The sequence below is a fragment of the Rhinolophus sinicus genome, chromosome 3 (genome assembly GCF_057876585.1).
Source record: "Rhinolophus sinicus isolate RSI-liver-muscle chromosome 3, RSI-T2T, whole genome shotgun sequence".
Lineage (NCBI taxonomy): Eukaryota > Metazoa > Chordata > Mammalia > Chiroptera > Rhinolophidae > Rhinolophus > Rhinolophus sinicus.
In genome coordinates this window covers 89,651,327-89,678,860 of record NC_142503.1, presented here as the reverse complement: position 1 = coordinate 89,678,860, position 27,534 = coordinate 89,651,327, and the positions used below count along the sequence as shown (strand labels likewise).

General features: G+C 39.3%; 1 protein-coding gene across 2 annotated transcripts; it reads right to left on the bottom strand.

Annotated features, from left to right (window-relative positions):
* Positions 1-4,071: 4,071 nt before the first annotated feature.
* On the bottom strand, positions 4,072-17,557 carry LOC148758523 (uncharacterized). 2 transcript variants are annotated; one of them, XM_088796698.1, is made up of 5 exons: positions 16,402-17,557; positions 15,577-15,659; positions 14,944-15,032; positions 13,116-13,242; positions 4,072-6,467 (listed from the first exon to the last, which is right to left on the bottom strand). In XM_088796698.1, exons 2-5 carry the CDS (start codon positions 15,608-15,610, stop codon positions 5,254-5,256), a joined length of 1,464 nt encoding a protein of 487 aa, XP_088652824.1. In that variant the 5' UTR covers positions 15,611-15,659; positions 16,402-17,557; the 3' UTR covers positions 4,072-5,253. The 2 variants fall into 2 exon arrangements, with proteins under 2 accessions (XP_088652824.1, XP_088652825.1); XM_088796699.1 differs by having other exon boundaries at positions 16,850-16,988.
* Between the last annotated feature and the right edge of the window lie 9,977 nt (positions 17,558-27,534).

The following is a 27,534-nucleotide window of genomic DNA, read 5'->3' as shown; positions in this document are numbered from 1 at the left end:
GCTCACGGCAGCTCTCACCGGCTGCCAGCCGCTCAGGGCAGCACACAGCAGCCCATGGCAGCACACAGGAGCCTGTGGCAGCTCATGCCAACCTCCGGTTGCTCACGGCAACCCAGCTCCAGGGAGAGCTGTTGTTCACAATCTTAGCTGTAGAGGGTGCAGCTCACTGGCCCACATGGGAATCAAACCAAAGACCTCAGTGTTAGGAGAACGGCGCTCCAACCACCTGAGCCACCGGGTCAGCACCCGATATATTCTTTTTTAATTTAGAAATATGATATTGGTAACTCAGATTCTCTCAAGAATTCTCATCTCTCAGATTCTCACAAGAAGCTTGAGTGGACGAGATCAGAAGCATAGGAATACTAATTAGCCTTGATAAAGAATGGGACAACCTCCAAGACAGGAATGGATGGGTTAGGATACAGTTGATCTAAGAAAAAGTTACATTTGATTGTTTCTGTTTGTCTGCATGGTCTAATGCAAAAGTATCTGCTGAGTTTAGAAACTTCATATGTCACTTGCTCCATTTATTTGGCTCTGGTTCTTCTAAATGTTGGTAGTATTGCTAATGAAACATTCTGTTAAATTGAATGAAATCAGAAAGGAGGTACTGAGCTTGTATGATGTGCCATGCATCCTTCTTCAATCTCTCTATCCTCTGATAATTGGATAATTTTTTTAGATGTATCAATTTCTACGTGATTGTATTATTTTTAGGAATAGGGACGAGGTCTGGAAGAAAAGCTGCAATTTTTCAATATTACATTTTGGCCTTCTGTTCCCACTCAATTAACATCTTATTTTTCAATCCATGTCACATAAAAATCTGTCTGCTCACAGTTAGTTCTCTGCAAACACCTTTTCTACCATAAATTTGGTAGCAATGGGGCTGCTTTTCAACTGGTATGCACAAGTATAGTGTTCCTGCCATCATCTATTCTGATTAACCAGGAGGTGTTCAAATTGGGTGTTGCCCACAACATACATTGGTAAATGTTTTCAATATTACTCAGAACTTACTGTGCCCTATGTTGGTAGACTACCTTTATGAGAAGGAGTCTCTGCATTTTACATTTCTCAGCTATCTATTTTCTTAACTGAGTATCATCTAATAGCTGAGACAATTTTTTAAAATTCTCTAGTTTTTAAATACCATAGTCATCTCTTCTTTAAATATCTCTAAATATTCTTTTCAGGCCTCAGCAGAATGACATAGCACTTGGGAATAAATACAAAGGTGAATAATGCAGCATTTGAGGCTAAAATGGAGATGTCCACAGCCACCATGGCCTCCCCGTTGGTGCTGTGTTACGTGGGAAGAAAAAAGATCCAGACACTGCAAAACACCAGCATGGCGAATGCAATCATCTTGGCTTCATTCAAAGTGTCAGGTGGGCTCCTGGCCAAAAATGCCAGGTGAAATTCACAAGCACCAGGAAGCCTGTGTCGCCCAAGACACAGCAGTAAGTGTTAATGGAGCTCTTGTTACATTCAATGACAATTAAACCTGGCTCAGACTGTGAGTCCTTGCTTAGAAATGGGGGAGAAGTCCCCAACTACATCCCACAGATTGTTGCTTAGATCAGCAAGCGGACAACAATGATTTTAAAAGGTTGTGTGTCTCATACTCTTCCTTATTCTACTCCCAGGCTTCTTAGCTCTAAATGCCAAGAATACAGTGATGGTTTTGGCCAAAACAGAGGAAATAGACACTGTGAATATGATTCCAAAACCTGTTTGTTGAAAGAGGCAAGTGACTACTGTAGGCTGACCAATACAAGCAAAGAACAAAAGAAGCAGATGAGAGATGAGAAGGGTGTAGCTGAGAGCTCTATTATTGGCTTTGACTATAAGAGAGTCTCGATGATTACAAAGACTATGAGAACTTGAGCTGTGAGGATGGAAAAGAAAATGATCACACAGGCCAGAGACATCCCCAAAGATTTTTCGAATGATAGAAACATTTCTGCTTTCATGAGGCAGTGGTTTCTCTCCTTGTTTGGGTAATGATCTTCTGGACACTCGGCACACTGTTTGGAGTCTAAGTAAACAAACGAAGAATTATTTTATCTCTTGAAGTCTATGTTACCTCTCCCCAAGCCAAGATAATGATTATGGAAATACATTTCTTTTAGTCTACAAACTACAATTCTCTGCTGCATGGGAATTACAATGCTAAAAATCTTAGAAGTGAATTTCCTTCCTCTAAGTGAAAAGATTGTCATTAGTGGTCAAGTACATTGGATTGGTGATTTTATGGGTTAATCTGAGCAACCATTATTATATTTGGCAATGTTCTTTTACCTACAAGTAACAATCATTCAGACAAGCATAATCACAACAGGGAATATATATTACAGTTGATTATCTAAACATACATGCCTTACATTCTTCAATAACTTTCTACGGCTCCTAGGAGAAAAGGTAATGTACTTTCAATGTCCTGCATTCCTTGGGTTCTGCCTCATTCATACACTGCTTGCATTACTCTCACTTACTGCTTTAGCCATGCTGTCCACTTTTTTAAAATAATTTATTTTTAAATTACCGTTGACATACAATAGTTTCAAGCATACAACATAGTGATCACACCAATAAGTCTAGTACCCATCTAACACCACACAGTTATTACAGTATAGGCTATATTCCCTATGCTGTACTTTACATCACCAGGACTGTTTTTGTAACTGGCAATTTTCACATCTTAATCTATTTCCCTTTTTCACTCACTCCCCCAACCCCCCTCCCCATCAAAATGTTCTCTGTATCTATGAATTTGTTTTGTTTGCTCATTTCTTTTGTTTTTTAGATTCCACATATAAGTGAAATCATATGGTATTTGTCTTTCTCTGATTTATTTCACTTAGCATAATACCCTCTAGGTCCATCCAGGTTGTCGCAAATCACACTGCCCATTCTTAAAGTAACATGTGCCTTCTTGCCTCAGGACCTTCTCACATTGTTCTCTTTGCTAAAAATATTCTTACCTGTTCTTAATTTAGCATCTCCCATTGATGATAATAAAGTTTGTAGCTTAAACATTACTTTCTCATCAAAGCTATCATGTGTTTTAATACATTTTATTTTAGTATGTGGGTAAAGTAAGGGCAACAGATTAAGAGACTGCCATTGAAAAACTATTTTGCTCTACTCACAGATCTTCCTGAGAGGGCACAGCCTTGGGCATGTACATGGGCTTCCAGACCACCAGGGACACGTGTGATTTTAAGCCTGACATTTGTGAAAAATGCCACTTCAAAACGGAGTTGGAGAAGCCATTCCAGAGAAACTGCTTTGCTCATTTTGTTCCTTGAATCTTTGACTGGGTCTGACCTTTGTTCCACTGCACAAGAGTTGGGGGCAGAGACCGCAGCCCACTTCTCCTGGATTGGTTCTCCTGCTGCCTGCGGCACTGATCCCTAGTCTTCTTGGCTTGTTCCTGTTGGAGTAGCACCTCCACCCTACGAATAAGGTGGAGCAAGGGAATTTGAGAGCATTAGGCCCGTGTCCTAGCCTGCTGTGCCTAGAGTGACTGGGCTGTGTGGAAAAGGATAACTATTCTTCCTACCACAATTAGTTTTGCCTCCCCAAAAACTTCATATAAATGAAATCATACAGCACACATTTTTTTTTTTTTTTTTTGTAATCTGGCTTCTTTTGCTCTGAATGGCTGTGCGATACAGCCACGTTGTTGTGTATATTCCTATTAAATGCTAAGTAGTATGTGTTGCATGAATATATTAAGTTGGTGCAAAAGTAACAGCGGTTTTTGCAATTATTTTTAACCTTTTAAACCGCAATTACTTTTGCACCAACCTAATACAATGATTTCATTTTCCCTTCTGTTCTTGATGAATATTTGTGTTGTTTCCATGTTTTTGCGATTATTTCTTGAGGTATATGTCTTCATTTCTATTGTAAATACTTAAGAGTGTAATGCTGGGTCAAAGACCATGAGTTTAACTTTATTTTTTTAAATGGTCAAACTTTTTCAAAATGTACCATTTTATATTCTCACCAGCAATATATGAGACTATCAGTTTTCCCTCAACCTTACCAACATATGTATTTTTAATTTTAGTTTTTACTTTTTATTTAACTGTTCAGGTGTGTAGTAGTAGTATCTCACTGTGGTCTAAACTTGCATCTCCTTGATGACTAACGCTGTTGAGTACTTTTTCATGTGTTTCTTAAATGTTTGTATATTTTCTTTTGTGAAGTTTAACTCTCTTGCCCATTTTATGTGTTGGGTTATTTGTCTTTTTATTCTGGAGTGGTAGGGGTTCTTTTTATATTCTGGACACAAGTCGTTGTCAGACACATGATTTGCAAATATTTTCTCCAGGTCTGTGGGCTGTCTACTCATTTTCTTAATGGTTCATCAAAAGAAAACACAAAAGTTTTGGGGCGGCCGGTTGGCTCAGTGGTTAGAGCACAGTGCTCATAACACCAAAGTCACCAGTTTGATTCCCACATGATCCAGTGAGAAACAACAGCTTGAGCTTGGAGCTGAGCCACCAGTGGGTGGCCGGTTTGCTCAGTGGTTAGAGCGCAGTGCTCATAACACCAAGGTTACCGGTTTGATTCCCACATGGGCCAGTGAGCTGCGCCCCCCACAACTAGATTGAAAACAATGACTGGACTTGGAGCTAAGCTGTGCCCTCCACAACTAGATTGAAAACGACTTGACATAGAGCTGATGGGTCCTGGAAAAACACACTGTTCCCCAGTACTCCCCAATTTAAAAAAAATTAAATTAAAAAAAGAAAAAGTTTTAACTTTTCATTAGATCTAATTTACCATTTTTATTTCATAGTTATTGCTTCTCTGTCCTAAGAAACCTTTGTCTATTATGAGGTCATGATGGTACTCTCCTATGCTTTCTTCTAAGTGTTTTAAGTTTAATTTTTCCATTTAGGTTTCTGATCCATCTCTAATTAATTTTTGTATATAAAGTGAAACAGAGGTCAAGGTTCTTTTTTCCCCATATGGATATCCGGTTGTTCAAGCACCATTTATTGAATTGCTTTAATACCTGTTGTGAAAATGAATTGACATATAAGTGTGTGGGTCTATTTCAGGACTTGTTTCTGTTTCATTAGTCTATTTATCTAGCCTACACTAATACACACTATCTTAATTATTGTAACTTTATAGTAACTCTTATTATCAGAGAGTGTGAGTCCTCCAACTTTGCTCATCATTACAATCAGATGAGAAAACGTAATTATTTTAGGAATTTGCTGCATTCTATTCATTATGAATTTCTTCATGTTGATGAAAGGCTGAACGCACAGTGAAAGTTTTTTCACATTTCTTACATTTGTAGAATTTTTCTCCTGTATGAATTTTCTGGTGTTGAATAAGAGATGAACTCTGGCTGAAGGCTTTGTCACAATAATTGCATTTATATGGTTTCTCTCCAGTATGAGTTCTCACGTGTTTTGTAAGAGATGAGCTCTGATTGAAGGCTTTCTCACATTCTTTACATTTGTAAGGTTTCTCTCCTGTATGAATTCTCTGATGTCTTACAAGAGCTGAGCGGTCACTGAAGGCTTTCCCACATTCATTACATCTGTAAGGTTTCTCCCCAGTGTGGGTTCCTTGATGCTGAATAAGAGCTGAACAGTAACTGAAGGCTTTCCCACATTCGCTACATTCATACGGCTTTTCCCCTGTATGAGTTCTCTGATGTTGAGTGAGGCCTGACCTGTCACTAAAGGCTTTCCCACACTCTTTACATCCATAGGGTTTTTCTCCAGTATGAACCCTTAGATGTTTAATAAGGGATGATGTGTCATTAAAAGCTTTCCCACATTCCTTGCATTTATAGGGTTTCTCTCCAGTGTGTATTCTGTGATGTTGAATAAGGTATGTGTTTTGGTTGAAGGCCTTCCCACATTCATTACATTCATACGGCTTTTCTCCAGTATGAATGATATGATGCTGAATAAGGGCTGAACGATGACTGAAAGCTTTCCCACATTTGTTACACTCATAAGGTTTCTCTCCAGTGTGAATTCTCTGATGCTGAATAAGTGATGAGCTGCGACTGAAGGCCTTTCCACATTCACTACATACATAGGGCTTTTCTCCAGTATGAATTCTCTGGTGTAGAATAAAGGCTGAATAGTAACTGAAGGAATTCCCACACTCATTGCACTTCCAAGGTTTTTTCAATGAGTAAACTTTCTGATGTTTAATTGGTTTTGAACTTTCACCAATTTCATTACACTCTTCCATGGGGTTTTTCTTGTGTTTAATTATGACTTGCCTTAAATCTTTCCTCTGATTTCTTTGCTGCCTTTCTCGTGTGCCTTCACATTCCCAGGCTTCTATCAATCTGGAGTCCCAGGAATCATCCTTTTTAAGTCTTTCTATTATCAGCAACCTTTCAGATGATATTTCTTCATAAACTTCCTGCTTTGAAAGGGAGGTTTTAGTTTCACTTACAGGTTCAGAATCTGAAATAAATAAAAAGCGCAAATGTTTATGTTCTTTGTGTTGAGAGTATGAAAACTGTTAAATTGGCAAGAAGATAAAAAAAATTTAAATGATGCCTATTAAAACGTGTATTTGAATGTTTTCAGAAAGTGCTTCAAAGCAATGGCAGATGAAGAAGTTTCCGGGAATAACAGAAATGGGAGAATGACTAATGTGAGGCACAAAAAGATGGACTGTGAGGATGCTCTACCAAAGAGGATGAAAAACTGAACAGACTAACCAGGGAGAAGGATAAGCAAATAGGATGAGAATAAATGTTAACATATAATAACTAAGGAAGGGAAGCAAGATGCAAACACAGGTTGAGACTGGACAATTTTGAAAAGTATTAGACAAAAATCAATTATAATAATACTGCCTGGAGACAACCATTTTTAATTTTTTTAAATAGTTCCCTCCAGTCCTTTTTAAAGGCACAGATTTTTTAATTTACTATATGCTTTCGTTATTATTTTCTGTCTCCACTAACCATTTTCCCTGTCTTTCTTTCCTTCCTTCCTGTCACTTTTTTTTTTTTTTTTTTTTTTTTTTTTTTTTTTTTTTTGGTCATAGCCAAATTTCTCAAAAGGTTTTGCCTCATCACATAGTTGCTCCTGAACTCACTGTAGTCTGGCTTCTCTCTGCTCTCATTGAAGTCACTAAAAATTTAGGTCACCTAAATCCAGTGAACCCTTTCATTCCTTGATTTGCTTGGCTTCTCAACAGCACAGTGTTGACCATGCTTTCCTCCTAATAACATTCTCCTTCGTTTCCCCAACTTTGTTCATATATAATTGACTTATATTCTCTCTCCACTTCTATAATTCTAAGGTCTCCAGGTTTTTCTCTGGATCTTTCTTTTGAACTTTTTCTGCTGTTCCTTCTTCTTAAATATTGATTCTTCTTAGTGTTCAGTCTTAGGCTCCCTTCGTTTGTGCCTGCCACCCCTCAATTTCACTGTCTCCTTTAAAGAACTCATCCAGTCCATGGTATTAATTGCCTTTTTCAAAATTGAAATATATTTGACATATAATGTGCAAATTTAAGGTATACAACATGTTGTCTGGATATATTTACATAATGAAATATGATTGCCATTGTAGCACCTCTCTCACATCACATAATTATTTCTTTTTTATGGTTGGTCTCCTAGAAAGTTTAATGATTAAATATAACATTGTTGTCTATATTCACTCTACTGTGCATCAGATCTCAGGACTTATTTGTCTACTAGTTACAACTATCTTCTATATAGCAATGATCTCAAATCCATATTTTCAGCTTAGTTGTATCTTTCCCACACATATATATCCAACTATTTACTATATATATATCCACTAGGAAATCTTGAATTCAATATAGATACATGCTAACTCATCCTCTCCCTCAACCTGTATGTTCTCCAGGTTTCACTATCCAAGAAAACAGCACCACCATAATTTCTAATTAAATATATCTTAGTTAACTAGATCATATAACAACTAAACATATGTTGTATGTACTGAATTGAACACAAAAAATATAAGCACTGAGGCAAATCTGGAAGGGAATATAAGCATTCTTTAAATTGTTTTGTCCCATTATAGAAACATAACTGATGTTTGAGTAAAATGTATTTGCAATGCTGCCCTAATTTTCAGAAGTTGAGAATATCATGGTACATAAAGTTTAAAATATACTGTGAACTATAATATTAGACAAACATTTATATAGTGTTAATTATGTGTAAGCTATTATTCTAAAAGGTTAAATATATGAACACATCTAATCCTCACAAAACCCCCAAAAGTTTTTCTAGTTGAAAGTCAGAAGCTTGAGAATCATTGAACTCTTCCCTCCACCTACCAACAACAACAAATAAATCACCAAGTTTTAGGGATTTTACCTCCCAAATCTCTCTCATATTCTTTTTGTACTCTCCCTCCCCACTATTACCACCCCAATTCAGCCACCATCATCTCTCACCTAAATTAATGCAAGTCTCATAACAGATCTGCTTGTGTCCTCTCTCCATGCACCCAGCCCCAGCTCCACTCATATCTGATTATATAAAACCAGTCAGAGTAATCAACAGAACGAGACTTAATGATTACCCAGATATTAGAACTATAAACATTTTTAAAATAACTATGTTTAATATGTAAAAGGCTCTAGTGGAAAAGATGGACAACAAGCATTAACAGTTGGGGAATTTTAGCAAAGAGATGGAAACTATCAGAGAAAGTCAAATGGAAATTCTAGAAATGAAAAAGTATGGTAACCAAGATGAAGAATGTCTTAGATGGGTGCAGCAGTAAAGTCAACAAAGGTAAGAAAAGAATCAGTAACTCGAAAATAGGTTAATATAACTTACCCAAACTAAAACACTAAGAGAAAAAAGAGTGAAAAACAAAGAAACTAACAGACCAGAAAAGAGTGTCTAAGGACTGTGGGACAATATCAAATGTTCTAACATACATGTAATTAGAATCCTGAAAAGAAAAAGACAGAATTGGCAGAAACAGTATTTGATGAGTTAATGGCTGATAATACTCAACAAATACAACCACTGAGAGACATCAAACCAATGAACCAAAGAAGCTCAGAGAACCCCAAGTATGATCACATACTCACACACACACACACACACACACACACACACATGGACACACACAGATACACACACACAGACACATAGACACACACAGACACACACATACACACACACAAACACATCATGTTCAAACTATTGAAAACTAACATGAAAAGAAAATCTTAAAGGTAGCCATAGAAAGAAGATGCATTACATACAGAAGAACAAAAGTAAAAATTACAGCAAAGTTTTTGTCACAATCTATATAAATCAGAAGACAGTGAAGTGACATAAAGTGCTGAAAGAAGGAAAAAAACCTGTCACCATAATTCCATATTTGGTAAAAAATATCTTTCAAAAATGAAGATGAAATATAGACTTTTTTCAGACAAGCTAAAGCTTAGCAAATTCATTGCCAGTAGACCTGTACTATAAGAAATGTTATAGGCAGAGGTATCTGGTATTAGTCAAAAACTTAGATCTACACCAGGAGTCAGAATATTATGGGCCATGGGGTAAATCTGACCAACCACAGGCCAAATCTGGCCATTCCCATTTGTTTATATATTGTTTATGGCTGCTTTCATGCTACAACAGAAAAGTTAAGTAGTTGCAAAAATGACCATATGGCACACAGAGCAGAAATTACTTATCATCTTGTCCTCGTTAGAGAAAATTTGCGAACCCCTGATCTACATTTAAAAAATGGCATAAATGAAAATAAATATAAATATTTATGAATATAAAATTCATTTTTTTCTTATTTTTATTTGCTCTAAAAGATAATGACTGTCCTAATCAAAAACAGTAGCAATATATTGTGGTTTTATAGCATATATAAAGGTAAAATGCATGACAACAATTACACAAAAGACAGGAGAGAAGAATTAGAAGTTTATAGAAGGTTCCTATACTATACATAAAGTGGCATATTATTTAAAGGTATGCTGTGATTAACTAAAGCATATTGCAAACTCTAGGATAACAATTTTAAAAAACTTTAAAAATAGGTTTAATGATAAGCTAACAGTGGAGATAAATTGGAATATTAAAAAATACCCAATCAAAAAACAGACAGAAGAAGGAAAAGATGGAGGAAATAGAAAACAACTAGATATATGGAAGATTTAAATCCAGTCATACCAATGACTTTAAATGTAAATTATCTAAACACACCAACTGAAAATCAGACATTGTCAGAATGTAAAACCAGACTCAATTATATGCTATCCACAAGAAACTCACTTTAAATAGGTTAAACTAAAAGAATAGAAACATATACTATGCAAACACTAATTAAAAGAAAGCAACAGTGGCTGCATTAATTAATATCAGACAAAATAAACTTCCAAACAAGGACTATTACCAAGACTAAAGAGGGACATTATGTAATGATAAAGGGGTCAATTTACCAAGAAGATATAACAATTCGTAACACGTATGCACCTAACAAAAGAGTGTCAGGCTTTTCTTTCAGTGGATGCCACCGAGTAAGCATCCTTGGAAGATGTGGATGCAGCCATGAGGGCGAGGCCACACAGGTGGAGGGAAGAGCTGTGGGACCAAAGAGGGCTGTCTCAGGAGAAGATTCTCAAATACCTGGTGCCCACTTCGCTGTGGAAAAGATTTTTGTGGGTGGTATTAAAGAAGACACTGAAGAACATCACCTAAAAGATGATTTTGAACAGTGTGGGAAAACTGAAGTGACTGAAATCATGACTGATCGAGGCAGTGGGAAGAGAGGCTTTGCTTTTGTAATGTTTGATGACCATGATTCTGTAGACAAGATTGTCATTCAGAAATACCACACTGAATGGCCACAGCTGTGAAGCAAGGAAAGCCCTATCTAAACAAGAGATGGCTAGTGCTTCATCCAGCCAGATGTCGAAGTGGTTCTGGAAACTTTGGTGGCAGTCGAGGAGGTGGTTTTGGTGGGAATGACAAATTTGGTCGTGGAGGAAACTTCAGTGGTCAACATGTCTTTGGTGGCAGTTGTGGTGGTGAGTATATGGTGGTAGTGGGGATGGCTATAATGGAATTGGTAATGATGGAAGCAATTGTGGAGGTGGCAGAAGCAACAACGATTTTGACAATTACAACAATCAATCTTCAAATTTTGGACCCATGAAAGGAGGAAACTTTGGAGGCAAACCTCTGGCCCCTGTGGTGGTGGAGGCCAATACTTTGCCAAACCACAAAACCAAAGTGGCTATGATGTTCCAGCAGCAGCAGTAGCTATGGCAGTGGCAGAAGGTTTTAATTACTGCCAGGAAACAAAGCTTAGCAGAAGAGGATGCCAGATAAGTGACAGGGAAGCTCCAGGTTACAAAAGATTTGTGAACTCAGGGAAGCACAGTGGTAGCAGGGTCTAGCTGCTACAAAGACGTGTTTTAGACAATACTCATGTGTGTGTGCAAAAAACTCGAGGACTGTATTTGCGACTAATTGTATAACAGGTCATTTTAGTTTCTGTTGTGTGGAAAGTGTAAAGCATTCCAACAAAGGGTTTTAATGTAGATTTTTTTTTTTTTTTGCACCAATGCTGTTGATTACTAAATGTAATAGTCTGATCATAATGCTGAATAAATGTGTCTTTAAAAAAAAGTTTCAGAATTACATTAAGCAAACACTGATAGAACTAAAAGGAGAAATAGACAAACCCACAGTTACAGTTAGAGAATTCAACACTTTTCTGCTGGTAATCAACAGAAACCAGTAGACAGTAAATCAGTAAGGATATAGAAGATCAGACAACACTGTCAACCAATGTGACCTAATTAAACTTATTTTCAAGTGCACATGGAACATTCATTGAGACTATGTTATAGGTAATAAAACAAATGTCAAAATTTAAAAGAACTGAAATCATCAAGAACCAAACTACAAAGTTTTAAAAAGAAATTTATTGAAAAATCACTTAAAATTTGTAAATCTGTAAATAAGTCATGAGTCAAAAAGAAAGTCAAGAGTGAAAATTGAAATTATTTTGAACTAAATGGAAACAAAAACACCACCAAAATTGTGGAATGCAGCTAAAGCAGTACTTAGAAGGAAATTTATAGCATTAAACATTCATATTAGAAGAGAAGCAAGATCTTATACCAATGATCAAGCTTCTACCTTAAGAAACTAATAAAAGGAGAGCAGAGTAGACACAAAGTTAGCAAAGGGGAAAAAAAATAAAGATAAGAACATCAATGGATAAAACTGAAAATAGAAAACAATACATAGAATCAATGAAATCAAAAGTTGGTTCCCTGAAAAGATCATGAAAGACCATAAACTCCTAGAAAGACCAACAAAATGAAAACACAGAAGACACAGATGATCAATATCAGGAATGAAAGACAGGAAAGCATTACCAGAGCTCAGTCAAGAAGAAATATATAAACTGAATTTTCCTCTCTCTAATACAGGATCCAGATTTAAGGCTAAAAACTTTCCAATAAAATAAACTTGAAACCCAGAAGGCTTTACTGGATTAAGCTTTTGGTACCATATCTAACAAAATTTTGCCTTACAAATGGCCACAAAGCCTATCCTTAATATCTCTTCTAAAAGTTTTATAGTTGTAGGTTTTCTACTTAGCTCTGTGATCCATTTTAGTTACTATATATGATGGGAGGTATGGGTTGAAGTTTATTTTATGTATGTCCAATTCTTCCAGCACCATTTATTGAAAAGATTCTCCTTTTAACACTGAATTGTTTTTGCATCTTTTCCAGAAATTAATTAACCATGTATGTGTAGGTCTATTTCTGGACTATCTGTTCTGTTCCACTGATTTGCTTCTATCCTTTCAGCAATACTACACTGCTTTGATTACCATAGCTTTATAAGTCTTAAAATCAATAAAATGAAGCTGTTCCACTTATGGTGAACTTTAACTTGCCAAAAGAGAAAAGAAGACCAACTTTGAGCCTAAAGTGATCAGAGATCCCTTAGGGGATCAGGGCTCTCTGGATCTCAAGCAAAACTATGGCATTTTAGATGCCATTAGTTATAGAGAAAGCTTATGTCCCAGTAAGAAGTTTGCATTACAAAATAACTTTCTTACCCCAAAATACCAGGCTCCCACAATTCTCCACCTTCATATCCATGCCCATGTACCTTTGGGCAGAAGTCAGCTGTTCCTCCTCTACGTGAGTGAAGTCCATTTCCTCATCTTTGACTGTCACCAGTTCCTGGAAGAACAAGCACATTTTTATAGGACTTGGTAACCCTTGAGGCAGGAGAACAATCTAGAAGAGGAAGTGTTTTTAAATCTAAAACCTTTATTTTAACCATTTTAATGGAATATTTTTAAATTTCTAAGAATTAGTCTGGATTAGAGAAAATAATAATAGTTAACATTTATAACTTATTTTCTATGTGCTAAGAACCTCTTGTAATAATAACTGTACGAGATAAGTATACTATTATTAATACTATTTACAGACGTAAAGATTAGATCTGAGATTTGGACCCAGGCCGTCTGACTTCAAAGCTATACTCTTAATTATAATCTTCTGTCTCTCACATATTTAACTAAATAAATCTAGTATTTTGAATGACAACCAGATGTTAATTACTATGTTCTAGATGAGATAAGATTCATATATGTAATTTACACTGATTTCTGGAATATTCTGAGCTTTTACAGAAATTCAGCTTTATATCCTGAATGTATATAGAAAGTCATGCTATTCTAATAGATTCTTCTTCTTTCTCTGTACCTGGGGCTATGATTCTAGATTTATTTAGTTATCTATTAGGAATTAAAATTATTCTGAATGAGTGGATTTACTGATTTTAAATTGGAAATGATCAACTGTTCTAAAATAAGATTCAAACTCTATGTTATATTGACAGCATGTGAGTATACATTGTTGTCCACAATTAATTGGGGAATATTTTGTGGGAAAGTCAGTCAATAAAACAAAGGGGTTAGAAGCATGGGATTTAGAATAAGACATACCTGGGTTCTGATTAGGGTTCAACCATTTTATCATTCTGAGCAAGTTACCACGAGCCTCAGTTTACTGTGAAATAGATATCACCCCTAACTCACAAGATCACTTGTTTAAAATACATGTAGAAATGTTTGAAAAGTAGCTTTAAATATCGGAGTGCCCTAGAGTTCAGTCTTTAGACATCTCTTTTCCATCTACTTTTAAATACCTATAAACAATGTTATTTCTCCCATCTTTAGAAAAAAACACAAAACCCTCTTTGGTCTTACCAGTACTATTCCTTCCAGCTATCACCCTGCTTCTCTCCTTTGCTGTAGAGTAAAACTCTCCAAAATAGTTGTCTGTAGTCCCTGGTTCCAATTTCCTTCCTCTTATTTTCTTCTGAACCCATTCCAATCAGGCTTGCCCTGCTACTAGTCCATGAAATTGTTCTTGGCAGTCACCAATGATCTTCATATTTTTTAATCTAATGGTCAATTCTGACTTGACTTAGCAGCAGCATTTAACATAGTTGATCACTCCCTCCTCCTTGAAACACTTTCTTCTATTGGTTACCATGGTGCCATACTTTTGGCTTCCACTGACCACCCTGGCCACATCTTCTCAGTCTCCTTTGCTGGTTCATCTTCATCTCCCTGACCTCTAAGTGTTGGAAAGCCATAGGACTCAGTAATAAGATCTCATCTCTTTTCCATCTACACTTATTTTCTTGGTGATCACAGTTTCATAGTTTAAAATAGCATTGACACAAAATCCCAAATGTAAAGCTCCAGCCTGAGCACTTCCAGAGCCTCAAGTCTGCAAGGAAACTTTACTTTGGTTCTCTAGATGGGATTTTTGTGGACCCCGGAAGCAAGGTGAAAGAAAGAAACAAGGACACACTGTAAACACTAAGCTAAGATTTCGGGGAAGAGAAATTAAACTCAAACTTGCCTGGAACTCAACAGGAAGGAGCTCAACAGTAGGTTCCATTTCTTCTGTGCTCTGTTTTGGGAGCAGAGAAGCATCCTCAGAAGTCATGGCTGGAAGGAGTAGGAAAAAAGCCATAAAGGAGGTAAACTCTATCTTCCAACTTCCAAATTCACTAGGACAAAAGCTAACACAAGCCAGCTGAATTATATACATACATAAGGCCCCTTTACCTAACTCAAAAAGCTCAGATGAGGCTAGAATAAGACAATAAAGTGGAAGTGCTTTGACCAAAATGTTAAACTCACAGACCCACAATACATCAACCTTTTGGAACAAACAGGGGTGGAAAAGTGTGACCTGCCCTTCATCACAAAAGCAAGCACTATGGAATATTCTCCCTTCCACAGCTTCAGAGGGAATGTGGATAAGCACAGATATGCTAAAAGAAATGATGAAAACGTGTTACAATAAGCCTACTTAGTGATTTCCAAACATGGTAGCTTACTGAGAGATTCTCTACTTCTGGGCTTCTCCTGACCTATGTCTGCTTCCCTTTTCTATCATACAGGGGCACCCACCCTTTTCAATCTCAGCAAGAGCATTTCCTTCACTTGCCCCTAGTTTCAACTCCATGTTTATTCCTGTAATTCTTACCTCTTTCCTCAACTTCAATGGTCAGATAATCCATGATCAGCTTCTCTTCTGTCCTGTTATTGCTGTAACTCCCTCCTTAATCACTGTTTCAGACAACATAGACATGGATTTTCAACATTACATAATCTGCTCTTTGTGTAAATCATTCAACTCTACTCTGAAGCTCTGGAGAGAGATTTTGAAGTTAGGCTTGCCCTCCTCTGGAACTGGCTCCTGCTCCTTAGGGCATCTCCCTCTACTCCCTCCTACTCCTAGGAGGCTTATTCCTAAGTAAGTCCTAGAGCCTCCGAAGTAATTCTGCTTTGCTTGGAACCTGTATTATTTACGCTAAATTAATCTCCACAGCTGGAAGCCCATTCTCTGGCGTACCAAGGTGAGTTGCTACATGCTACACCAGGGCAAAAACAGAGAATCGGGGCAGTGAACTGTGAGACTCAGTCACACAACTGGTTCCAAACTGTGCAGAAACTCCCATGAGGCCCTAAATCACACAACTGTCCATAAGGTGACCTGCGATTATGGAAGCAGTAACTATAAGCAAGGCTCCCACAGTTTGTTCATCCTCACTATTCATAAACACAAAGCAGTTGATAGATGAGGCCCTTATACAGCCAATTACTCAAAAGCTTCTTATTTTAAGACCCTGGAAATACATAGGCCGAGATTCCCCTACAGTTTGAGTCGAACCCCTTGCAGTGGCCCCCAAATACAGGCAGGCCCAAAAACTAACAGAGCAAGGCACAGAAGGGAATGAGTTAGACACAGCCTCCTTTTATTTTATTTTATTTTAGTTTAGTTTTGTCTTTCTGTACCAAAGTTCAGAACCTTAAGAATCTTCTTGCTGGAGTGACAAGTCTTAACATTAAAACCAGCCGGAAGCGCTCGTGCTCTCTCCACCTCAGAAGACGACATCTCCGGCCGCTGAACTCGGGCTCCCAAAATGCCTCTTCGCCACGCCCACTGGCGCTCCGGGACTCCGCTTCCCAGAGGGCTTAGCGGCAACCCCACGTCCGACGCCCCTCGGCTCAGAACCAAATCCACAAACCCAGTTCGTGATGCGGCGGGACATACCCCGGAGTAGTGCGCCGAACGCCCGCTGTGTGTGTTGCAGGGGGTGCGGGAGCGGGGGTCGTGGATGCCGGCAGGGCCCAGCCGTGTCTCCGCCGAGCCCGAGCCTGAGAGCCCGGCTCGGGCTGCGGCAGGAGGGTTTAGAGCCGCGCGCAAGGACGCCTGGGTCGCGGAGACCCGCGTCTCAGGCCCGGCGTTCTCTTACCCTTGGAGGCGCTGCAGACCCTGTTCCGGCCACCTGGCTGGGTCCCCGCCAGCCTGCGCTCTGGGAGGGGCGGACAGAGGCCTCTCGGACCCCACAGAGCTGCGAGGAGACAAAAGGCTTGAGGCCGAGGTTCTGTCTGGAGTCGCATCTGCGCACTTGGAGGCAACCGCGCCAGGTCGGGGGTCTTAGCGAAAGGACTCCACTTCCCAGAGGGCTCGGGGACACCGGTGCCTATCCTTGGGGACAGCGGTGCCTGTCCTCGGGGAGTGGCTGCAGAGCCAGGGGAGAGAACTGCGGGCTTTCACTGTCAGCCCTAAAATGGAGATAATTCCCCACCTGTTAGGTCTGCTTTCTGAATAAAATTAGAAGCTGCCGTTTTAAAGCTCCAAGTGATTTTAGTGTCTGATTATTAATTGGAGGTGGGGATGGGGACCTGTTACACAGTCTTTTATCCGGGTATTTCTCATTCTTTCTTGTAATAAAGCTCAAATCTGTAAGCTGAGCCCTAGCCCTGATTTGATTGGAAGTATTCTGGCTGATAGATAAAAAGCATAGGCAGGATCGAGAAACCTTTGTTCTGATTGGAAAGATACAAACAAAGAAACAAGATTCGGAATGAGTTCACAAGGAAAAGTTTGATGTGAGAAAGACGAAAGTAGGGAGATTGGCTTTGAAACGGAGAATTGTGCGGACCTGGAATTTAGGAACGTTAGTGCTGGAAGGGCCACTCCCCCTGAGCCAGAGACCTAGGAGACAAAAGCTACTTCTTTCCTCAGTGTCAGAAACACTGGGGGCTATAGCTCCAGTTCTTTACAGAAATCGGAAAAAAACCAATTGTATCACAAGTGTCATTCTAGTCCAAATTACCATAGGCAATTGAATAGTCTCTCCATATCTAATTTTGCCTTTCCTCAATCCATAATGTTCAAGGCAGCCAAGATGAATATGTAAATATTAAATCTGTTTATGTTACTTTTCTCAGCCCTTCAATGATTTCCCTCTGCCCTTAGTATAATGCAAACTCCTTAACACAGTTTATAAAACCCTACATAATCTGGCTCTGCCAACCCTGAATTTGCTGCTGCTGTCTTCCTATCATTTTCTATACTCATCCCAAACTGCCTTTAGTAATCCAGATGTACTAGAACATCTGCATCTAGTAATCCTTCAGATTTCAGTTCAAATATCCCTTCTTCAGAGAAGCCTTCCCTGAACTCCTTCCCTTTCATTCAAATTAATTTTCTCACAGAACCCTGTTCTTTCTCTCCACAGAGTTGCTATAATTTGTAATGATACATTGTTTTGCTGCTATTCAATGGACGTCTTCCTACTTGACTGTAAATTCCATGAGATATACATGTTTTGTGCATCACAATTTTCAAGCACAGAGCTTGACAGAGTTGAGTGTTGAGAAGGTTCCATTCCAGTTCCCAATCTCAGCTAGGTCCTAGCATAATTTAGCAGTTATTTATCCATGGTTATCTCCTTTTATCCATGGTTGTCTCTTTCTGAGTTGATTCAACAGCCACTCCTCTCCGAAGCTCTCTATCTCATCACCAAATCCCCCTTTCTTAGTCAATAAATTCTGTTGACTAAGAAAGTCATCATCTATTTCACCACCATCTATTTCACAGAAAAATGAGAGGTTTTCAAGTGGGACTATATCCAGCTTTTGTGATGGCTAATTTTACGTGTCTACTTGACTAGGCTAAGAAATGTCCAACTGCGTAATAAAACACTTCTGAGTGTGTCTGTCAGTAAGAGATTAGCATTTGAATTGGCAGATTGAATAAAGAAGATCACCCTCACCAATGCCAGTAGGTGGGTATCAACAAATCCCTTGAAGACCTGAATAGAAAAAAGGCATATTTTCTCTCTCTACCTGAGCTGAGACATTTCATCTTCTGCCCTCGGACATTGGTGCTCCTGGTTCTTGGATCTTCTGATTTGGATCGGGCTGTACACTATTGACTCCCCTGGTTCTCAGGCCTTCAGGCTTGAACTATACCACCAGCTTCCCTGGGCCTCCTTTGCAGATAGCGGATTATGGGATTTCTCAGCTCCACAATCGCATGTGCCAATTACTCATAATGAATCTTTATCTATCTATGTATATCCTATTGGTTCTATTTCTCTGGAGAACCCTAATACAACTTCCCTGTACTCAAATCTGAGGGCATGAAGTCTCTAAATTATTTGGGAGGTGGAAGGAAGCACAAATTACTTCAAGGTTGTCTTTCTGTAGGTGTGTCTTAACTATATACCCATGGTAGGTTACATTATTGTCCAAAATCTGCTACTGCTCCTTTGCAGGAAGATTTCCCTGCCTAGTTGAATTCAGGGTCGGACCTGTGACTTGCAATAACCTTCTTGAGAGACGTGCTTTTTTTTTTCCTGTTTTAGAGTCAGTTTCTGATCTGCCCTTTCTTTTCCCTCTGCCATGACACTCAGAATGTCTCATATAAGACTGTTCCATCAGTCTGTTTCCAGAGTGAAGACATAGACATATTGAATGAGTAAGAAAGACACCTAGGTTGTCATCTCTGAGAGTTTTCAGGATGTTTGATTCTACAGTGTAAACTAGCCCATCCAAGGTGCTTTCTGAGCACCTCTAGGGTAACACTTTTCAAATGCATGTATATTTGTTTTATTTTGAATATAAAGAAATATGTTTTCCCAGCACCAGTATCAATATGTTCCCCAACACAATCACAGCAGACAGCTTTAAGTCATATAAGTTAGTTAAAAATATAAAATAGAAATACCAGCTAAACTACAAAATTCTAATAAGTATGATTAAATTAACAGACATCTTTCTGTCATGTGCTGTGCAGATATCCACAATACCACTACTGCTCATACCAGACTCACAAAGATAGTCAATAGACTATGACTGAAGGCATGTCTCAGCTTGAGTGTCTCAGTCTACCAGCTACTCAGAAATGATCCAGGAGTGGTTGTGACAGTATTATAATGAAAAGCAGACTGTACTGTGAATCCCACTGTTTTCACTGGTTCTAATATGTATAATTATTTTACATATTCATAGCTCTGAAATCCAGAAGTACTTTCCAGTTGTTGTTGGCCAGGTGCCAGTCACGAGTAGTCATCACACCTGTACTGGTACACAGAGGCACACCAGACTGGGTGTCAACAGCTTGAAAGAAAATCCCAGAGACAATACTGTGGCTTACTTAAGAGTTGCCGTATTACGAATACTCTTGGTAGCAAGGAAAACAATACTGGGTGGAAAACCATGGGCACAGACAACACTGCGTGGAAAAATGATTCAGAATAGGATTCTGAATGTGAAGAGTTTAGCAGTACCTTAACCGTTTTATTTTCCTTCTTATGTGAGTACAAGAGTTATATATCATTTTTAAATGTAGGATTAAAATTATGTCTAAAGAAGTCTAAAAGGGATCTATTAATAATACATAATAAAATGTCAAAGTGATAAAGTTTTATGTCATTATTTAATTTGTAGTGTTTTTTCTTTATGGTGGCTCAGAAAATAATTGTGCATCTTGCAACTTCATGGTGCCTTAGAATCGATGGAATACTCCAGGCTGTTTACTACTTTGTGAGCGATAAAATGAAAAATTCTGAAATAATTCATCTCTAATACCGCTTCGTGTTCTGTGATAGAGTGCTTCTCTGTGTTAAGGCCTGGATCTCAGTGCTGATGGTGGGCAGTGTGAAGGGACTTGGGTCCACTTATTAAGGCCATTATTCTACTTTCCTCCTTAAGGTAAAGATACAATTTTGAATCTTCAGACCCCAGTTGACTAGCCTAAGACTACACAATGCAAACACAATAAATAAGGTAAGTACCTGAAAATCAGATTTAGCGGCAACAAGAGCCCATAACAAAGGAAAGAATGTTCTGGAGAATCTTAGAGATTCCCTTCACGTTCCTCTCCAGCTAGGGTTACAAGGACTACATTTTTCTCTTTCCCCAGGAGTTTCATTCACATGCAAACACCATGCTGCTCTGGGAAGGAGTTTGTTTGCCTCAGTCCTTGAAATGTCCAAAATTAGCTCCAATTAGCCCAATGGCAGCTCTTAAGGGAGCCAAAGTCCTATGCCAGGGGACTTGACAAAATAATGGGAGTGTGAGTGGGAAATCTCTTGCGATTGTTCCAGGTACAGAGCTGCCTTAAGATTCTCAGAGAAACCAAGAAGTAAGCAGGACTTTTTTCACCGCTATTTATATAGATAATTAGAAAGTATAAAGTAGGTATCTAACAGGAAGTCCAGGTGAATTGAATCTTTGAATGTTTCAGGGGTGGATGAGCCCTATGACTTCCAGCCCCAAACTGTCTCCAACTCAGTCCCTCTGCCTGGACTCCCAAGACCTCTCAGTGCCTCCCCTGAGCTGCAGTGGATCCATCAAAGTCAAAGTGATGTCCTCAGGTGTGTTCCCCTGATCTCCGAGAAGCTCATACAAGAAGAGGCGGGCTCTGCAAGGACGTAAGTGGCAGAGGACACTTCAACGATAACCTCTACCTCATCCCCTCAAATGGGTTCTGTAGATATCATTAGAAATTTTGCTATATCTGATTCTCTGCATCCGCATCTCTCCAAATGGAAAAGTGACCCTGTGCTCTTTCCTTTATTCTCTCTCCCTGAATGTTTTGTATCTATTAATCCAAAGCAAGAAAGCATAAACTCCAGGATGGAAGGTCCAAAGTTGGAAAGGGGAGGCGCCAGGTGATCATTGGGAGCATCTTGGACATTCAGCACCGAAATTCTTCACCCCTGATAAATTTCACTGTCCAACTTGTTGCTTTGGACGTCAAAAAATGAGTAACTGCATAGGTTAAAAAGTGCATTTATGTCTAGAACGGAATGTGTGTGTGTGTGTGTGTGTGTGTGTGTATGAATATATATATATATATATATATATATATATATATATATTTTTCCCCCCTCCTCTTCTCTCCCCCCTAACTCTGGTTCAAGTCATTGTTTCTCAGTCTAGTGTGTAGGACGCAGCTCCCTGGCCCATGTTGGGCATAATGAACCATGCGCTCCACCTGGGTGAGCATTAAGTAAAAATATATATGAGAAAACATGAAATATATGGGGAAATTATATTCTAAAGAGAAAACCATAGTCGGTGATATTCAATAAATTGGAAATTAAAAATGAAATGGTAAAAATGATGGAATGAGAAATTGACAATCAGGCTTAGAGCTGGACTTCCGTCCTGGAGAGGTCTAGTTTATTTTCAGTTCACCCTTATTATTACACTCCAGCCCCTCCATGCTCCTAGTAAAAGCCTGTAGTGTTCACCAGGCTCCTCCTCCATGATGAGCCCTGAACTCTGATTTTTCTTCCCTCCAGCGAGAGGGGTTGCTGAAAGCTCTTTTCAGCAGCTCAGCTTCTTAGCTACCACTTTTGCTTTTGTAATCAGCAATTAACTTAATGAGAAATGTGGCCCCAAATGTAGAGCTCGCCTCTTTTGGCTCTTCTGGATCTTGTCTCTGCAAATTTTCATTGCCTGCATTGCTCTCTGATGCTGTCAACCATCTGTTTTCTTTTATTTGGCTTCTCCATTGGTTCTCTGTGGGAGGGCTGGTCTAAACCCTTAGTCAACCATAAACAGAACTCAATTTAGTCATCTTTGAAGATGAACAGAACTTTCAGGATCCACTCTTTATATAAAATGCTTGCTTTGGCGGATTCTTTTGATTCATCTTGTTTATCTCAGCACTATAAAGTGAGAGAATTCTCTTAAAGTGAACTGGAGAGCTTCAGATTTTTTGCATTTATGGTTGAGTCCTTTAGCTGCCTGGGAAAGGCACATGGATTTGAGCAGTTGTAGGTAAAGAATTTTTTCTCCACTGTCTTTCAACCTCTAATTTTGTCGAAGGTCCAAACCCCACGGACCAGCTTCACTGAATCAAGAACTGTGGGGACAGAGCCAGGAGTGCAGTTTCCAGGCTCTCGCCCTCATGTGGAAAGGTGTTCACTCAGGTAGTAAATGGCCATTAACTGTGATTGGATGGCCATCAGCTGTGGCTAGTTGGCCGTCAGCTGTAAACAGTGAGCCATGGGACACTAATATAACTGCTGTGGCTACGCTAGCAGCAAATGGGGGCTAGCAAGAAGATGGTGGCTGAGCTAGCAAGAGCGGATTGCAGCTAGCAACTGAGGTTGGTTGGCAGACAGAAGTGGACAGCAGGTTGCAGATAGTGTGGCTCCTGCTTCCTGTGTCTCCAACCCAGCCACCAGTGGACTATAGTGGTATGACTCCCCTATCTATGGCTCCATGGGTGTCCTTTTTGGCCTCACCATGTCCTGCGTTCTTATGTGGGGACAGGGAGCTGAGACCCTGCATGACACCCTGCATGACAAGGACAAGTTTCTCCTCCCATGTGATATTTGAGTTGGTGATTTTTATCAGCAGTTCTCCCATTCATTTTTTTGGGGGGGAGGGGAACAGGACTTTATTGGGGAACAGTGTGTACTTCCAGGACTTTTTCCAAGTCAAGTTGTGGTTCTTTCAATCTTAGTTGTGGAGGGCGCAGCTCAGCTCCAGGTCCAGTTGCTGTTGTTAGTTGCTGGGGGCGCAGCCCACTATCCCTGTGGGAGTCGAACCGGCAACCTTGTGGTTGAGGGGATGCGCTCCAACCAACTGAGCCATCTGGCATTGGCCCATGTGGGAATCGAACTGGCAGCCTTCAGAGTTAGGAGCATGGAGCTCCAACCACCTGAGCCACCGGGCCGGCCCCCATTCATTCTTTTTGTTTAGTGTGTTCAAACTTTCCTCCAATTGATTGCTTTTTTCCTCCAGCTGGGTCCCCATCAAGGCAGTGATTTCTGTGATAATATTTACCAACCTCTTCTGCCTTCTTAGTGAGTGCTATTAATCTTTTAGAGACAGGTGTACAATAAAGGTTAAGCACACAGTTGTTAAGTCAGAGTCCATGATTCAAATCCCAATTTCAAAACCCACTGGCATGTGTCCCTGAGTGAGTTACAGTTTTGTTATCTGCAAAAAAGGCATAGTAATTGTACTTACCTCATGGATTATTGTGAAGACTAAGTAGGGTGAGAAGCACTTCATAAATATTGTCTATTATTAGTTGTTATTATCTTCAGAGGAGTACTTCATTTTTTCCTCCTATTGTACAAAGCCCGCAATGTCTTTTTCTCCAAAGTGGGGAATATCAGTCAGTGCTTTAGAATTTTCTGCTGAGAACGACACATCATCTCTGTGTATTCCCCCCCATCTCTCTCTCTCTCTCTCTCTCTCTCTCTCTCTCTCTCTCTCTCTCACACACACACACACACACACACACACACACACACACACACACGGTATAACCCAAATCTTCTTATGAAGAAATAATCAGATAAAACTCAACTGAGGATCATTCTAAAAAACAATAGGACTGTGTTCTTCAAAAACATCAGTGGCATGAAAAACAAAGGCAGCTGAAAGTTACCAAGTTGAAGGAAACTAAAGAGACATGAAAACTAAATGTAATGCATAATTCTGGAGTAGATGTTAATTAGAAAAAAAATCTATAAAAGATATTATTGGGACAATTTGTAAAATCTAAATATGTTGTATACATTAGATATTGTTATTGTATTAAAATGAAATTTCCAAGTAGAATTTGGTCATTCTACTGTGATTATATAAGAGAATGCCTCTGTTTTTAGCATAATGCATGCTAAAAGTTACCGTGACACATACTAATGTGTTTAGGTGTTAAGTGTTATGATGTCTACAACTTACTCTCAAATGATTCACAAAAGGGGCAATAATAATATAAAAATATGTATATATGTGTATGAATATATGTGTGCATTGTGACTATGTGTATATGTGTATGAATTTATACACCTAAAAGCAAATGTAACAAAATGTTTTTAAGAAGAAATAATCTGGGTGGGGAACATATGGGAATTCATTTGCTATTCTTGCAATAATTTTTCTCTAGGCTTGAAATACATTAAAAAAATTAAAAAGTTAGCAATTCTGGCTCACAGTATATTCCTATAATTATAAAGTATAAACAAAATATAAATGAAACTTCTACACCCTGGATTATCAGGAATTTCTGTTAACTTCAGTGAATGAACCATCCTTTCTTATTTCTTTTCATGTTTCTTAATATTTTGTTGAAAATGAGTATTTTGAAAGTAACTAAAAATCTGATTCTTCCCCTTCTTCAAAGTCCCCCCTCTTAGTTGTTTGCTGTAGTCTGCAGCTGATTGCGTAGAGTCTTCTAAACTATTTTTGTAAAGCCTGTATTCCTTGTCCTATGTGGTCTCTGATGTCTCTGTTCCTTTAGCTTATTTGTATTCAGCTAGTGTCTTGACAGAGATTGTCTTGAATGCCAGGAGTGAAAAAGAGAGAGGATGTTCTGGGAAAGGAACCAATTCAAACAGAGATGAAATTGATGTCCCACACCTGGAAATCTAGAATGGATGGGCTATATTCAATGTAAGCCAAGAATCTGGGATGGGAACACTGGTTGTGGTTCCCTGCTAAATCAGCTCTATAGGCATTTGAAATGGGAATTATATTGGGCTCTCCACTGGGGTAGCCAATTTGCAACCTTTTTCTTTCTTTCTGAAACTAACATCCTTCCTTCCTTCTTTGCTTCCTTCCTTCCTTCCTTCCTTCCTTCCTTCCTTCCTTCCTTCCTTCCTTCCTTTCTTCCTTCTTCCATAAGGCTGTTTTAAAAATTCACATTAACTTTATAGATAATACCTGTTAGTATAGTGTTACTGGAGAAATTGTTTTACAAAAAGAATTTTACAAGAGAGCAATAATGTTTAAGAATATATAGACATAGAAAGAAAACCTGGAAGTTGCACATCGTCATAACAGCTTTGATTTTCTCTGAGATGTTTGATTATGGATAATTTTGTTTTCTTATCAAAATGTCCTGTATTTGGAATAATGTCCCAAAAAACACTTTTCCCCCCACTCTTTAAAAGAAAAAAAAAAGCCCTCTTTTTTAAGCAAAGGGGGGAAAATATTGTCCTTATGGGTACGACTCAAGTACACTCTTGTGATAAGGGCCAGAAGGAAGAGAACCCCCATCCTGACCACATGGTCAACTCAGTGTTCCCTTTGTGTTGTGGTTGTCACTGTCAAAATCTCTTCAGATATGAGACTGGTGCCTCCCTGAGAGACCTGTCTATTCTGGTCTCTGACCTGTGCCCAGCTCCGAGAAGAGTGCGTGGACATCCTAGAACATCATGTATTATCTTATGATTATGCAAAAATCTGTAACATAAATTAGGAAAACTGCTCTTTCAGTCACTTTCAAAAAGAGAAAACCTTCAGAAGCAAGCGATTCGCACAGATAGCAGATCCCCACAGCAGCACCCATGTTTCTCTTTACTGAAGACCCAAGAAAGTCAGGGCTCCCGGGAAGTTCCAGGCATTTGAACATAAAGAAGGGAGGGAGAGAGGGTCAAGCATGACCGTCCCTTGGCAGCTGACGTAGGGAGTCGGTCCTGCAAGTCCGTTCCGGGAATGTGAATGCAGGTGGGGAAAGAGAGGACAGGTTGGGTCCTCGGAATAGAGCCCCACTGCAGCTAAGAACCCAGAATGCTCCCAAATGCGCGCTTCTGGGAAGACGATTGACCCCGAGGTTCCTTCCATTCACTCCTCTCCGGCTTTACCTAGCTAGCTAGGTAGAATCTACGCTGGTGCCTGCTGTCAGGGCGCTCTGCGTCAAAGGGAACTCTCCCTGTCCCACCTCACATTGCTTCTGAGTAAAGCTTTGGCCTAGTGGCTGCTTGGGACCTGAAGTCCTAGACAAGGCGCCACCATCAGCGCTGGTGGGGGGATCAAAACCCCCAAGGAGGGCGGGTTGTTTCTGAATGGCATTGGCAAATATTCCCCATAACACCTTATCATTTCATTTTCTCTATCCCTGTAATGAAAGGACAAGAAGCCCAGCTGAGGTCCCAAACCGTCTGGATGTGTGGATAGCAAATACTGAACTATGCAACTGAGAAGTGAGGAAATCAGTATATCTGAAATATACAAAAGGGGTTGGCGTCCGTGACTTCATGGCACAACGGTGGCATATCTGATTCTAGACTATAAGGGTGAGCGTTCTAACCTCTTCGGCGTCGAATCGAGTGTTAGGCTGTCGATTCTAAGAATTCATGAATCACAGACTTTTAAAACCTGGAGGAGGTTTTTTTGTTTGTTTTTTGTTTTTTAGCTCAGAAAAGGTCAGGCTTTATTCAGAAGGGGGAGTGGGACTAGCGTAGCGGAAGCTTAATCCTGGTTAACTCCACAGCGATCTCCATTTCTGCTAACGTGTTTTCCTGGCTCTCATGTCACAAGTGGTTAGTTTCTGGAACTTGATTGTTTCATATCCCCATTGGAGGGATACATTTAAATGACTGTCAAGTAAAAGGGTGGTAAATGCCAGGGTGACTTTCCACTCTCAGAGAGTTCAAGAATTCCTTCCTAAACATAATAAACTTTGAATCAACTTCACATTAATATTGCCTCTTTAACCACAACGTTCAGGAGCTTTTGACAGAAGAAGCTCAAACCGTGAAAGGGGGGGGGGGGGGGAAGGAAGAGAATCCGGAAATTGACTTCTTCCAGGTCACAGACATCAAACTAGGAAGAGTGTGCCATAGCCATCCAGGACCCAATAAAACTATTTTCACACCAGAGTGACTTTATT